General features: G+C 45.9%; 1 protein-coding gene across 1 annotated transcript in view; it reads right to left on the minus strand.

Annotated features, from left to right (window-relative positions):
* Positions 1–11,443, minus strand: part of CHSY3 (chondroitin sulfate synthase 3) — a 193,710-nt gene extending 182,267 nt beyond the window's left edge. Inside the window, exons 1-2 of the mRNA XM_075527227.1 lie at positions 10,313–11,443; positions 8,214–8,497 (exon numbers count right to left, since the gene is read on the minus strand). Of these exons, the coding sequence (XP_075383342.1) occupies positions 8,214–8,497; positions 10,313–11,027 (999 nt within the window). The 5' untranslated portion in view covers positions 11,028–11,443. The remainder of the gene's footprint in view (positions 1–8,213; positions 8,498–10,312) is intronic.
* Between the last annotated feature and the right edge of the window lie 4,535 nt (positions 11,444–15,978).

The raw sequence follows: 15,978 nt of genomic DNA on the forward strand, positions 1-15,978 counted from the left end.
AATGGAAACGTAACCTTCCCTTTCCTAGGTTTGTTTCAAGACTAAATCATACATAAAGCAGCATTCAAGAGGCCTCTATCAGTTACCAGGCTGCTTATGCTCCTCCAGAATTTCCAAAAGTTATACCTCTAGTTTAAGATGTTCTTTGTTTCCTAAAGTATATGTATGCTTTAAAAGAATTCTTAAAAGCAGACCAAAAATCTTTTCCTAGTGTGATACCCAGGAAGCCAAAAATACTGAAGCCAGGGTGGAACTACACATTTACTTGCTGCCCAGTTCCAAATATGTACTAAAGAGTAACCAACCTGTGCACTCATCTTGAGCTTAAATCATTAGCCAACACTGGTCAGATGGACTAACTCCTCAAAGTGTAGCAGTTCTTGCTACACTTTAAATAGTATGTGTATTCTTCGAATATTTCATGTTATATAATGAAATCAAATAACTAAATAAAAGCATATTTTAGAGAATATGTTACAGCTGCACATACAGACAATGACTAAATACATACCTTCTCACCTAAGAACTCAAAACAGGTAGAAACCAATTTGGTAATGAGAACCACAGAATAAATAAAGTCTGAACACCTAAAATGATCCAACTACACTTTATACCTGTTTGTCTACTTCCAGAAAACTCCCAAGAACCATACAGAACTGGAAGAGTGGCTTGAAAGCTTATTCTTCTAAAAAAAGAAACATGTCCTATTTTTGATACCTAATGAAATACCATGGTAAATGTAAGTACATTTAATTAGAGCTTATTTCAAACAATTTCTGTAACTCTCCTTTGTGTACAACTTCCAGCTTCTCTCTTTGTGAGCATTTTCTATTTCAGTAGAAGTGCGTCTTTTGATGTCCTCAAAAGATGCGAGGTTGGAAAGTGAAAGTCAGGAAAAAGTTACCTCTGGGAGATTTTCTAAGTCCGGGCAAGAAGAGATCCAAAGAACTGTTCAGAAAAAGTAACAAAGCCCATCAGATGAGCTCTGGGGGTCAGGAGGGAGCAGGAGGAAACAACCTGTGGCCTTATGAGTGTCTCTGAGAAGACTATACACACTTTGAGCAACTGCATATTATTTGATTTACCTGGTAATCTGCAACAAACATTCATCTTCAAAAAGGCTCAAGCAGCACGGTTTAACAAAATGCTTTGTCAATGTATGACCAATAACCATGATCAAATCTGTACGTGTGAAAGGGAAATTTATTTCACAACACCTGGGAAAGACAAAATTTTGAAAATAAAGGTAATTCTGGGAATATCTACAGAAACTAATGCTTCCCATGTATTTTGGCTTACTTGATTTTAAGGTAAAGTACAGAAAACTATTTCAGGGTAAAAAGTAAAAACATCAGGGTTTCATTGTGCTTTGTTTCATGGATTCACTTAAAGCACTGAATCCACTGTGGACCCTAAAGCAGACAAGTTCTTCACTTCTAACTCTCTTTAAAATCCAAGCTTATTCCTTGTATAATGTGACAGGTACTGTCAAGAGTGATGATGTGATGGGTTTAAATGAGATGACTCTTACAATAGTTGTGCCACAACCGCGTCGTCTCATGTCGGACGCTATTTTTAAACACACTTGAACAGCTAGCCTTCGGCACTAGACTTCTATGGAAATACCACCTCCAATATACCAGTTGCACAAAAGTCTTGAGAAAACATTTCCAATAAAATGAGAGCAAACATGAGAAAAAAGTTGAATATGTTTAGGTCTAAATTTCCATACAGGTTGAGAGATGGTTCAGGATACCCATATGCAGCACTAAAAACCCCATGATTAAAAATTATTAAAAAACAATTAAAAAATAATTTAAGAACTTTTCCTCATGTTTTTCTTTTGCTTGTCTGTGGGATGCTTTGGTAACTCAAACAAGAGCTTATTCTTAAAGAGGAAAACCTTTGAAATATTTGCTTTAAGAACGTACAAACATTCAAAACAGACTAGAAAGCTGTTAGCTAGCCCACATAGTCCTGCATATAAATAGCTGCTGGCATCTTAGAAGAAAGCACATTAAGAGGAAGGTGTATCCACGCTTTCTTCACATCATGGACATGAAAACACACCCCCAGAGTCCTCCAGCACCTTGGTAACTCAGCACCAGGAGCCACAATTACACAGCTGTCAAACTCCAAAAAGGCACGAGCAGTATCTCCTCTTGGGGCACAGCAGGAAAAGCAGGACATCCAATCTGCAAATGAGCCAGAAACCTATGAAAAGCTAACTCTCAACCAGGCTGAGAAACAGCCCCCGTAGCTCTTGGCTCCACAGCTAAGATGCCATCATACAGTGGACCACAGCCATGGGCTTGTGTGTGCTGGCGCACACCTCCATGGTAGCTGTGGGAATACCATCTGAATCCTTCACAATGAAGACCCCCAAAAAAGGTATCTCCAACTCTTGCAGTCCTGCTGAGCCACACGGGGAAACGCTTAAGACTCTCAGTAATATGCGAGTACTGCGGACAACTCTGTTTTCTCACTGTGAACTTCCTCAACTCCCAGCCAAGCTCATCTTGCAGGATCAAGAAGGGGCAAGAAGACAGGGAGTCCCCAGGGCTTGTGAAGCCAAGGGAGGCAGCATCCCTAGGCAGCCTCCCCAAATTCCCCAGGTAAAAAAGCAAATGAATGACAGGAGGTTATTTACGAAGCCAGAGAAAGAGCAGCAAGTCTGCATAGCACAACAGGGGCAGGCGGCTCAGATGAGGACCAGACAGAGCCACATAAGGCAAGAGCAATGACCCAGTTTTAGCACCATGGTTACTGCAATAGGATATGCATTTAATGATTTGCATTTTATTCAGTATCGTGTACACACAGAAACACTATACTGCAATGGTATGGCAATATAACTCACTTTTCTAACCAGGTGAGAATCACAATAAAGTAAAAAAGTTTGATAACTACCTTTAACATTGCTGTAATCAGACAGCTATTAGTAACAAATAGTTGAGAGCACATACACAATCCTCTATCAGTAATTGGCCATTTATGCAAACAGTCTGAGGTCTCTGTGATCATCCCATTCCTCTCCGTATACCCTCAGAGACCCCTGCTACAATCTTAATTATCCACTCTTCCATGCATTTCTATTTTAGGGTCACTGATAGCTCGCTCTATGCTTTTTTAAAGTGATGGCTGCATTTATGTAACTATTTAATGAAGCTGCCCAAACCCAACAGCTTAAGTGGGGGTGGGTACCACTGCTTCAAGACTGATCATTCCAGTACCCAAATGAGCAAAATACCATCTTAACACCATCAAAGGCAGATACACCTCTAATGCTTCTGTTTGGTGCAGTGTTCAACTCAAAAGCTGAGTTGTGATCCACTCACATCTTCACCAACGAGAGAGACAAAGCCTCAAATGAAAAATTAAAATACATCAGGAAGGAAAACTGGCATTAAAAAGGAAAAGATGAACTATTTTTAGGGGAAGCCAAAAGATGGCTTACAAAGGTTCCAGCACCTCCAGAGACAGTCACAATACCAGTGCACTGCAAAGGGAACCTTTCTGAGCATGTAGTTTGATCCAAATAGGCATTTTCCCCGGATATTTACTTTAATATTTATGGTAACTACTGGGAATCAACAACAAATAGGATACTAGAGAGCTGAATTATTAAAAAAATGTTATAGTAATGAGACTGTATTCTATGGTTGTCATACAGCTTTATAAAAGGAAAAAAACAATGGGAAAACAGATAGAGTCATTAATGTGGACTGCTTGTATGTACGAAGTACAGTATTTTCTTTCAACATCAACGTACACGTCACCAAAAGATCAAAAGTATATGGGTTTTTTTATATGAATGCAGTTTTTTTGCATGAATGTCATTTTGAAGTTCAAAACGAATGTAGCAGGTGTTGGACTTGATGATCCTTATGGGTCCCTTCTAACTTGATATTCTATGATTCTATATTTTCTCCCACAGAAAGGGGAAAAAAAGCTTCAAAAAGAAAAGCTTTACAAACTTAACATTAGAATAAATGTCCCGAATACACTGACAAATTGTCTTTAAATCTTTTTATGCTGCATTTGTCATTTTTCATTTTCTGAAGAAAACCCTTCCCTGATTCTCAGTATTTATACCCTGACAATGTTTGATTTCTGCTTGAATTGTCACAGCCACTTAATTCATGCATTGCATTTTATTTTGTCCTTTTGTGGAACTACACTATTTGATCTGTTATAAACTTATGTTACAAATTACAAAATGGTCTTCTGAAACCAGAAACATCATTTAAGGGCGGGGGGGGATACAAAGCAATCAGCCTTTTTTTTTTTTTTTTTTTTAAATAGCCCTCTATAGTCAAGTCCCCTAGACAGCAAAGCAAGCAACCACACAGCATCTCCATTTTTTAAACTATATTTTTGTTTCTAAAGAATGAAACAAGTATGAGTCACTAAAATCAAGCTAATCTCTTCATTCATTTAAAGAAAAACATTTCAAGGCTTCAAAATTAGTGGAAGAGAGAGTGCTAGCTTGAAATACGGATTCTGAAAGCACAAAAGCAAAAGGCCCTTTTTAATCTCTACTGTTATTGATTTGGGGAAGCAGAAGTTGCTAACACCTAACAAAAGCAGAAGGGCTTTTTACAGAGATATTTTCGACAAATTTGTCAGGTTTATTACACCTTAATCATTACAGCATCATCAAAACTGGAGGATAAATCAAGATATCGTTGACGAATGTATCAGAACAAGGATGGATGCTCTGTATAAAGAAAATGATGCATCCAAAAGACAACGCTTCTAGCAGATACTTCCTCATGTTGCAAGGAAATGTACTAGATTTAGGCTTCAGATCAACTGTTGCTTCCAGCCAATTCGAAAGTAAGCTGCTGCCAAGAAGGGCAGTTTGACACTCTCCTGCCCTTGCGTTCCTGGCTGAACGTGACCACCTCTTCTTTCTTCTGATGCTCGTGTTCAGCAAAGCTTTGCCGTGAGTACTGATTCAGCTGAAGAAGATATTTTTGGTCAGCTTCACGTTTCAAGTGGATCCAGCCCCTCCTCCAGGTCACCACCGGGCTTGCGCGAGTCCTGCAGAACAGGACAGCAACCGAGAGGAGCAACCACCCTTCAGTGAAAGCCCATATTTACGTCTGCTTAGAGCAACTGTCAAATCGCAGCCTGAGGACAGGGTTTTGTCTCCTCCATTCCGCACAAGTGCCCTAAAAACCCTGTTATTAGATTCACTCCCTCAGCAATTCGATGATTAATTCTTTAGTTAAAGTGGGGAGCTCCATCAGCAGAGACAGACTAATCACCTCAGCCATAATTCATTTGGTATGTGGGAGATGAAGCCTTCAAACCTGGCAGAAGAAGAATTAAACTCTAGAAAGCCCCAAGAATAAGAGTGGCTCATTGCAGGCTTGCTCTTCTTTTCTTACTCATTCTGGGGGAAAAAAAAAAACTGCCAAAAAAAACCCAAACCAAAAAAATCAAAGTTGTAACCCTCTCCCTGCCAGCAAGCATATTACTCATATAAGCTAGCACGGCTTACTAGCTAACTCTAAACGGCAGCAGATAAACCCTGACAGGCAGCCAGTCTTACCTATGCCAGTTAAGCCACCCAGCAAAGATCAAGCATTTCAGGTTTTCTCTTGAACTTTTTGATTTCTTTCATCCTCACCAAAAAGAGACTTTCCACTCCAGTTCTTAGAAAAGAAATCTACTGAAAAACGATGCAACAGTCATTCAACTCTTCTAGAGCTTTTCTGCTTCTATGAATTTTAATGGAATTGTTTCCAGTTTATATTAGTCTTCAGCACAGACTAAATACAAATTATGCGTCTTCCCAAAAGCAGTGAAGTTCATAAAAATCTTGCAGCTCAGCAGGACTCGGCTGAATACTTACATAGAATAAGAGAACTCGAGGACAAAAGTGCAACTGGCTATGCAGAAAGTCCTGGCGCCAATCTTAGGTTTTGCACACGTGTATCTGAGGGAATAATTCCCCTTCTACCACACAGTGTTGCTGGCCTAAAGTAGGAATGAAAAAGCACACAGCAAGAGTTTCAGTGCCCTAGGAAAAAAGTCACCCTTGTCACCGACTAATTTACCAACCCACAACACACCAATCTGTTCAGGTGCAGTATCCGACTGCTTGAAACACCCAGCTACACAACACAAATTATGCCAAAGCACGAACGCAACCTCTCTCTCCCCAGACACCCTATTTCGCTCATTCCCTTCCACACAGATTTAACACTGGGATAGCATCCTAAGCAGCTTTGTCTTAATCGTCTGCCTCTTCTGGAGCATCTCCTGTACCAGCAACAGAGTCAAAGATTCTTCTAACAGATGGAAATACTGGTCAGAAATGAGCAGCTGCTATTGCAATGCCTAACACATTTTTTTCCATTCCTTATTATATAGACCAAGAGCCTTCAAGAGCAACTGACAGTCAAGACTGGTGTCACACCCTTCCAGATCCCATACAAACACACGTTTTTTCCAAAAAGTTTCTGTTTCCAGGCCCCAGTCCTACCGTGAAAAGCTGAGCTTCTGGGCAGTCATATAAATCAGTCTCCGAAACTGAAGAAAGTAAACATATTTTTTCACTCTATCCCACTTACGTTCAGTGGCTGGAGCCAAAATTTCCTGACATTCAACATCAAAATAGATTATAACCATAATGATAATGTTTTCTATTATCACTTTTCTTCCCTTCCCCAGATTTCTTCCCACTCTTCCCAAGCAGAAAAACAAAACCAAAACCCCTTCCAAGATACGACTGTCAAGGCAGAATCATAGTTCTGGTATCTGACACAGATCAGCAGACATCACATGCCCATAAGGATTTGAAAACAACCTTGTATGGACACAGCCCAAACATATCAGAGTGCAAGACTAAGCTGCCAACGTAGCGTGCGGTTTGGAAGTCTGATTAAGAACTACAGTCCTACCTCAATATCCATCTGCACGATAAATGCCTTCCCTGCTCTACCAGTGCAATGGGTGTATTATTTTACATTGGCATTTACAACATTTATTGAAATAGTCTCTAAAAGCACCTTTCTATTGTGAAGTAAAGGATAGGATTTCCACCTCTAAGATTTCAACCTAGTTAGTATCAGCTATTCAAAATTTACTTTCATTCGCCTGTTTACGTGCACTGTAGCCTACCAAACCCATTTTTAAAATGGCCACTTTTCCCCAGGCCATTCAGGAAAACACTTATCCACCAAATTAATGATTTTTCCTGTCTTTTTGTCATTAATAGCACATAACCTCTTTCAGTGGCCCACTTAAATGACTTTTCCTGCTTAACGAGGGAGTGCCACAAGGGCAAGCATCTATTAATGTTAAGGAACCACTCAAAATAACTAAAATCATATTCATCGTATTAGCTATCACCCTTTACCCTTTCTGGCAGTTGCATGCTTAGACTATTTTCATCTACAAAGATAGTCCTGCCACTAATCACAACATTTCCAGATAAATAGGCCTGAATTTTCATTAGGGCATTGCAAACAAACTTTTTGGGTACCACAACACATCTTTATTACTTTAGAAAATGCTACTACAGAATGAAGTAATTTGCTCCTAAAATGACTTCAGCATAGGAAGATTTGTCACGCTGCGTGTGTCCTTAATACGTTTTAACACTGTTTTACCCTAAGAAAAATACTGTTAAAAGTGTATCACAGACACAGGCAGTGTAACAAATTTCATTTCTGTACAAGGAAGAAAAAAAACAAACAACTCCTGTTTCTGCTTTTGCCAGTAATGAACTCCATTAAAAGACATCTGAGTAATTAAGAAAATACAGACAATTCTTCTTCAAATACCACAACATATTTTAAGAACCCACGATGCAGAACACATATGCCGCATGCTTATCCAAAACCAAGTTCTTAAAAAGATCCAACCTGAACAGCATACATCAAATACAGCAGCACCCTGTCAAGGATTATATGTAGAAACCCTCAAGGTAATGCTTTCGCAACTTACAGCATAGCAATACTTACAACATTGCTGCAGTAATTGTCACCAATGAAAGTTGAAAAAGACACAAGTAGAAATAAATATGCTTGCAGCAACATGCCGTGAATGTTTTCCTCTCTTTTTTCCTTACAGTCTGCAGTTTACATTCTGATGCATGCATAATTACGGTGGAAAGAGACTGTGGATACAGCTACTTACGTTGCAAGATGTAAAACTCTGTGAACAAACAGCACATTGCCATTTACACGGTCACTTACCTCATAAGACCAAACACACTGAGTTCCTCCAAACCTTCGGACACACCTGCCCACCTCCACATCCTCATGAGTGGTGTACATTTCTCGAAGGCATTCACCTATATGTGGCACCATCCTCCTGAGAACCTCCCGGCTGAAGATCATTCCCGGCCCTCCCATGCAGAAATTCTCTCCAGGCTCCAGCCCGAGTTTTCCGAGTTCTTCAATATTACCCAGACCAGTCTGTCCCAAATACAGAGGTTTACTGCTGTTCAGCGAGCGAAGAAACTCCTCCAATTTTTCACCTGAAAAAGAGAAAAGATTACTGTTATTTCTCTGCCTAGTCTGCCAGCCATCAATTTTCCTGTACCTCAAGCTTTTTTAAAAACATAACAGGCACCTGAGGCTGTCACAGGAAATCACTTCCAATGCCGTATCCTATACCTAATTGAAAATATCCTTGGACAAGTTTACCTTTCACAGATGACTTTTTTTTTTTTTTTAAAATTAACATCATAATGACATTTTCATTCAGCCAAAAGCCAGAATATGATCAAAACTTATTTTTACCAGTAAACCTTGTTCTGTTCAACCGATCCTGATGGAAAGCACTCCCTTGCTAGTTTAAAACTCTCTCTAAAGTAAGACAATTTGCCCATATAGTTCCAGGCTGGGGAGAAAAGGGAGGAGAGCGGAAATGCCAAGTATTCTTTTAATACGATTAATTTTTGAGAAGGCCAGAGCAAACCTAAATTAACCAAGATAAATATGTTGGATTACAGAGTAGCTGTCAGAACAACATAAAACTCAGACTCCTTCCACAGTATTTCCAGTACTACAATGTCTACACACTTTTCCTTCAAACCTCCTCCCTATTTAAGAAAATGTCATTTTATAGTTACTTGAAATTAAAAGTTTCTGGATAGGTTTAACTCGGAACATTGGAACCAGTTAAAGGCAGGTTCATTACAACTCCGAAATGAAACCAAAGATAACAGTGACAACTTTTACATCTGCAACCAAATACATATACATATATGCATGTGCACATGCGCGAGTATTTCACAGATGAACGACAGCTGACAAGCAAGCAGCCCATTAAATAACTCAAACAAAATCAAGTGACAAATAGGGAAATACACAGTTACCTCCAGTTAACTTTCAACAGTGCTTTCAACAGCGTAAGCAACCATGCTCACAGCCTAGGCTTACGCTTACACCTTCAGCTTCTCTCTTTCCTCAGAGCAGGACACTGCCCGAGTAACAGCAGCAACAAGCGCAGAGCAAAAGGAAGCGGGTTGCAGAACATCATTTTCTAATGCTGCTATAAAACTCCCACGGAAGTAGGACCAGTGCTTTTCAGAGACACACGCCGCAAAGGAGACCAGCAGCTTTACAAGTAGCCTTCAGAGGCTGCGTTCGCTCAGCCGAAGTGTCAGTCAGCCAGCCCAGACCTCTGGCTAACGCTGAAAACATCGTTTCCGAGGAGTGACGAACAGAAGCCTTGGGGCTGAGCCGCAGCCGCGGCGGGGCTGCCCGGCCGGGGCAGGAGGCAGCCGGCAGCGCTCCCCGCCGCTCCCGCCCGGGCGCGGCGGGACGCGGGGCCGGCACCACCCCGCCGCTCCCCTGCCCACGCCCAGCCCCGCCGCGCCGGGCCGGGCCGGACCCTCTCCGCCGGCCCACGGCAGAGCCCGGCCCGGAGAGCCGCGCCGCAGCAAGCGCGGGGGCCGCACCGAGGGCGGGGGCCGCAGCACCGGCATCCCACGCCCACGCGGGGACCGCTCACCGCGCCCGCCGCGGTCCAACCCGCCGCCTCAGCCCTCCAACGCGCCCCGGCGCCGCGGCCTCCCCAGGGGCGGCCCGGTTCCGCGGGGGCACATCGGGGTTCCCACCGAGACCTCAGCGCCGGGACGGCACCCCACGGCCCGCACCCGGGGGCTGGAAGCAAACGCCGCCAGGGCGGGGGAGTGGGTCGAGGTACCCCTTGCGCGTGTCCTCCCCCCCCTCGGGCGGGAACCGACTCCCCCACCCCCGTGGGACCCCGCCGGGCCCCCAGGCCACCGCTCCCCTCCCTCCGTCCCTCCCTCCCTCCCGCCGGCGGAGGGGCGCGCCCCGGTCACCTTTAATGTAGACGTCGTCGTCCGCCCGCATGAACCACTCGTACTTGTCCAGGTAGTGGTCGTGCATGTACTTGATCATCATGAAGGACTTCTTCTGCGGCGGGTAGGAGTCGTCCACGCCGGGCAGGGCGACGACGGGCAGCGGGGGCAGCCCGGGGGGCGCGGCGGAGCCCTGGCTGGAGAAGAACTCCACGCGGCCCGGCACCGAGGGCGCCCACGTCCGCTGCGCCGCCACCGCCCGGCTGCCCAGGTACTTCTGGGCCGTCATCACCCCCACGTAGAGGAAGTTGCGGGGCTTGGCGCAGCCCGGGGCGCCCCCCCAGTCCCCGCTCCCGTTGTGGCTGCCGCCGGGCCGGCCGCTGCGCTTCTCGCCGCCTTCCTCCTCCTCCTCCGGCTCCCCTTCCCCGCCGGCGGCGGGGCTGGAGACCGTGCCCTCCTCCGCCGCCGGCGGCAGCTCCCAGGGGCTGCTCCTGAAACTCGTGTCGCCCAGCACCGCCGCTGCCTCCGGCGCCGCCGGCTGCCCGCCCGGCGCCGCCGCGCCCCCGGCCGCCCCCGGCCCCGCCGAGCGGCCGTAGTAGGAGCAGAGGCTGGCGCCGCGCCTCTTCTTCTCGCTCAGCTCGGCCACTTTGGGGGCGATGAGCCAGGAGGCGGCGGTGAAGCCCAGCACCAGCCCCAGCACCACGCTCAGCCAGGGTCTCCGGGACCGCGCTGCCATGGCGCGGGCGGGGCGGCTCCGGAGCGCCGCTGCTGCCGCCGCCGCCGCCGCCGCCGCCGGCGTCCCCCCGCCGCCTCCCGCTGGAGGCGACCCCCGTCCCGCGGCGGCCCCGGGCGCGGCGGCTCCCGGCGCGGCTCCCTGCCCCGCCGCGGCGGCCCGGGCGGCTGCGCTGCTCCCGCGTCAAACTTCTCCGGGCGGGAGGGCGGCGGCGAGGACGGCGCAGCTCTAGCGGCGGCCCCTCCGCTCCGCTGGCACCTTGTCACCGCGGCGCCTGGTCCCTCCCCGTCCCTCCCACCGCTCAGCCTCGTCCACACGCCGGCGGCGGCCCCCGCTCCGCGCCCGCCGCGCAGCCGGCTTCCTCTGCGGCTTCCGAGCGCCTCACCCCGGAGGGCGCCGCCGCCGGTGCCCGAGCCGCGCCGGGGAAGTGGCGGCCGCCGCCGCCGCTCCGGAAGGAAACGATTTTTTTAGGTGCCGCTCGCGGTTCCCCGCGCCGCGGCCCCGCCACCCGGCCGGGCCCCGCCGCCCGCCGGCGCCCCCCTCCACCCGCCGGGGCCGGGGCCGGGGCCGGGCGGTGGGGCGGGGCGGGGCGGGGGTGTCCCCGGGCGCGCACCGGTGCGCCCCGCTCCCGCCGCCGCGTCGGGAGAGGCCGGGGGCTCATCTGCGGCCGCAGCTTCACATCGCCCGAGGGCGGCCACGGCGCGCCGGGTAGGACCGTCCTGCCCTGGTTTCTCCTCCCAAGGGCCGTCATGGAAAGGCAGGTCAGGGGTGTCGTTTCAGGAGGAGGGAAGCCGACTCCTCTGCCCCTGCTCTACCCTGTGCTCCCCGGCCCCGAGCAGTTAACAACTTTCCATCCAGGAACTGTAGTCCTCCCTCACCATGTCTTTTCCTGTGGCGTGGATTCCCACAGCCTGAATATGTTATTATTATCACGAGCTCCAAGACGCTGGGGCAGAGCCTCCTCATCCTCCCGATCTCAGGGTGACTGCACTGTCCACTGCCCTGGATGACTGACAACAGGAATTAAAGGTTCAGGCCACTGTACATGTAGAGACAGCCTTAATGCTGAAGTTTAAGATCTCCCTCATATCCCCCGTATTTATATGCATCCCTAATTTCATTGTGCACGATGCTCATCTCCAGCAAAAGCCATGAATTGTTCCTCGCATCCATTTGTCATTTCACTGAAATACATCCAAGTTACTGAAGATCCAGTAGCATACGTTTAATCGTTTGTCAGCAAAACCACCCATTTTTGTAGCTAAGTCTATGGGATTGTCTGTCACTTCACGTGACTTTATCAATTGTCAGACACATATGTCAAGGAGACAGGGGTATGGAAGCTGGTAGTGTGTGATGCTAGCAAAAGTAACAGAATAGTCATAAGAGAAAATTTTTTTTCAAAAAGACAGAAGTTACTTCACCCACCTAACAGAAGAAAAAAGCCTGCTCTGCATAGTCTTTATCTATAAAGAGATCACTTAATGATGTAATTTTCAGTTTTTCCTTGTGCCTCCACCACATGCAGTGAACACACTGTGTGCTTTTTGTGTTTTTGAGATGTGCAAGCATCAGGCTCAGGAAACATACCCTCTAGCTTCACCAGGGCTGAGCATCCTTTCCAAAGCAGCCCATCATTAATTTCCTCTCTACACGCACACAGGCTGGAGCATTTATAATGCCAAGCCGCAAGGCACTAGGTACCAGGCACACATGCGTATTCACTCTGCTATCACCACTAAAAACAGCCCAAGCAACGTGTCTGGGCACGTAAACACCACCCGAGATGTTCTGCGAGCAACAGGGTGGCAGATCCTGGGTCTGTCTTCACCGAGCTACTAACAGGCAACAAGCTAAGGGGGAAGGCTGTTCTTCAGAAAGCCTTCACCATGGCATTAGGGATTACCAGTATTATGAGTGTCTCAGCTTTCCATAGGAGTCTTCCACTTAAAAATACCATCTCCCACTCCTGCCCCCCTGCTCCCTGCAAACAGCTGGGGCTTGCTGGGTCCCAGCAAGTCATGTGCACTACGACCTCCAGTAGCAAGGGCTTCTTTACACCTACACAACCCCATCGTCGCAGTGTCCTAAATTTTCAGACAACTTACTGCTATGGGGTTGCACAGGTACAATGTATGACACCGAGCTACTTCCATTGCCTATGCACACACTGAAATTACTCCGGTCAGTGTCAGCGGGGCTGACTCCTCAGATCTGACAGCTGGGGAGACAGCACTTATTTTTGTCATAGAAAGAGCAGGCGGACCCGTGAGAGGTGACCCTAAAGCCTTTTACAGACTTCCAAGATGAAAATGGACCTTAAAGTGTTGTGTGTTATCGTTTATAAAGGAACTGAATATAAGGATATTCAGAGCAGAAATATTACAAGTGTGTAGCTGCGTTTATAATTTTAGTTCAATGCTTTACCAGCATTTTGATACACCGTGGGGAAACCTGTTGAAGGTTTCTGGGGTTTTATGGACAGACCAAGACACAGGCTGGACTGCTTCTACAGGAGCAATGGTGGCATCTAGTGGTTAAAGTAACAGTCCTCACCTGTGTTCAGTAAAGGAGTGAAACCCAGAATGCCTTTCCAATTAAAATAAATACTCGATATAACAACTTGTTAAACTGGGTATCGTGAGTTCATGTCTCCAGGGCTTGTCACATGTTATAACCCATTTGATAAGAACATTACACCAAAGTCGCACTGAATAAGTTTGGAGGGAAAGGGAGAGGCCAGGGCCAGGCAATAACTTGAAAAACTTGGAAGATAATTTTGTAACAATAATTGGATTAACAATTAGAAAATCTGCCTTCTGTGCACTGTACCATGTGTTTCTAATTATAAGCATGGGGGACCCTCTTAACATTGTTGTGTTTTGTCTTGTAAAAAAGGTGGAAAATGCAGTCTCCCATTTCACCCCCATAGTTTTACAGCCTCTGATCAACTTTTTACACACATGGCTTTTGATGAAGGAACTGCAGAAACATAGGGGTATCCTCGTCCCTAGTAATACTTTTAAACTAAAATGATATTTTTTTTAGCTATACAAGAAGTGGCCAATCTTTCTTACACAATGATACCACCAGAAGCCAGAGTTCAAATGGGTGGGTATTAACCTCTCACTCTCACTTTACTTTTTTGAAAGTCATTCTGGCCACACAGAACCCAGTAATTTTGTCTTCAACAGGCACACAGCCCCGGACTGAAGGGGTGGGCAACAGGTCTGCAGTGTCAGAGAAGAACAGAGCTGGTTTTTCCCCCACTTTTTCTCCTTTGCCTTAGTAGTAGTCTTACTACTTTTCCTTCCGGTGCAAGTCCAAAGCCACTAGTGATAGATTGCTAGGAATTACTAGTAGACTTCAAATTCAACACTGGACAGAAAACAAAGGACATTAAATCTTGAGTGCAGTCTTGGATGTTTTCACTCAACTAGCTTGCTACGATGTCTGAATACGATGCTGACGCTTGAGCTGCAGTTTACAGATTGTACCTGTTGTGTAAAGGGCATCTAAACCAAGATAGCCCTAACACCGTTCACAATCTCTTCGCAGCAGCCTTAGGTGAAAAGCACTGACTAAGGCTAGCTGCACTTTAAGTGAAGCTGAGGGTAAGTTGTGAAATGGTTGCTTTGGGCACAGTCTTTTATCTTGCTGGTCCCGTGTCCTGTGTCAGTCATCTCCAGAAACGATGCTTTAACAGTATAGGTTGATCAGCTGAAATAGGCATTAGCCCCGGGGCAGACTAGAGCTGAACAGGGAAGAGAAAGCGTCCGATTTAATTCCACTGTCAGTGAGGAGCTCACTGAACTGAATTCTGTTCAACCCTAGATATCCTACATAAACAAAAAGGTCTGTTAGAACAGCAGGATTTCATCTCTGCATTAGGAACCAGTTGCTAAAACAGACAATATGCCAGCTGTAAAAGAAAACTGAAGCGCGATTGTGAGGAGATATTAATTGCTCCGGTTGTGTTAGAGTTGTTACTTTGGATAGAATTCCTGACCCTTAACTGTGCTAAGTGTTGCTCTAAAGAGAGCTTTATGGAATAGTAAGATTAAATATAGGCACCCATATCAATGATCAAGTAGCTGTTATGGTATTTGTTGATAAAGCAGCATAGTGCCATTCCAGCTAAGAGGCCATTTACTTGGGATTGTCAGTATGATGACTGTCTCAGCTTCCCACATGAGTTTTGTTTGTATGTGTGTTGGTATGGAAGTCATATGATGTATGGTTCCCCCAAGGCAGACCAAAATCAACTTTAATGTATAATCAGGCTTTTTGTTTAGGTTTTGAGGTATTAAGGACAGGTTTAGAGAATTTCGGAGATGGAAAACAATTTCAGATATATATTTTGTGTTCTTTTTAAGAGGATCTTGGTAACGTATTGTGTGACTTCAAAAAGCAGCCTTAGGGATGGCTTCAGTTTACGTTGTAGCAGCCACTACGATCAACTCGAGCTCTGTTAGGAAGTTAAGAAAGAGTGATGGCGATGACTGCCATTTTCAAAACAAAACAAAAAAGCCTTAAAAAATGGTGCCAAATGGATCTGCTTGATGCAAGAAAGGAGGAACTTGAGACTGACGTATTCATTCTTGAAAGGACTAGAGCTATTAGTATCACTGATCCAACATGTCTCAAAATTTTGGGGTAGGGTCTTAGTCTTCGAAGCCAAACCAAAACTTTTTTCGCTGCTGTCATTAGGTGTGTGAAATTACAGAAAATTTATAGCATTTGGCTCTAAGTGATAGACTGTAATGTGCCCACCCCACAAAAATGGCTCATGTCAGAGCAAGCATGGCCATCTGCAAAGGCAAAGAAATTTTAATTGTCTTGTAGAGCAAACTTTTGAAAACATGAAGCTTGCAATTCCCCTTGGGCATTCAGTTTTATTGTGTAGGCATATACACATCACTTACAGAGCAGCAGTTGTAACTGCCAACTGTCC

Source organism: Mycteria americana, chromosome Z, assembly GCF_035582795.1.
Source record: "Mycteria americana isolate JAX WOST 10 ecotype Jacksonville Zoo and Gardens chromosome Z, USCA_MyAme_1.0, whole genome shotgun sequence".
Lineage (NCBI taxonomy): Eukaryota > Metazoa > Chordata > Aves > Ciconiiformes > Ciconiidae > Mycteria > Mycteria americana.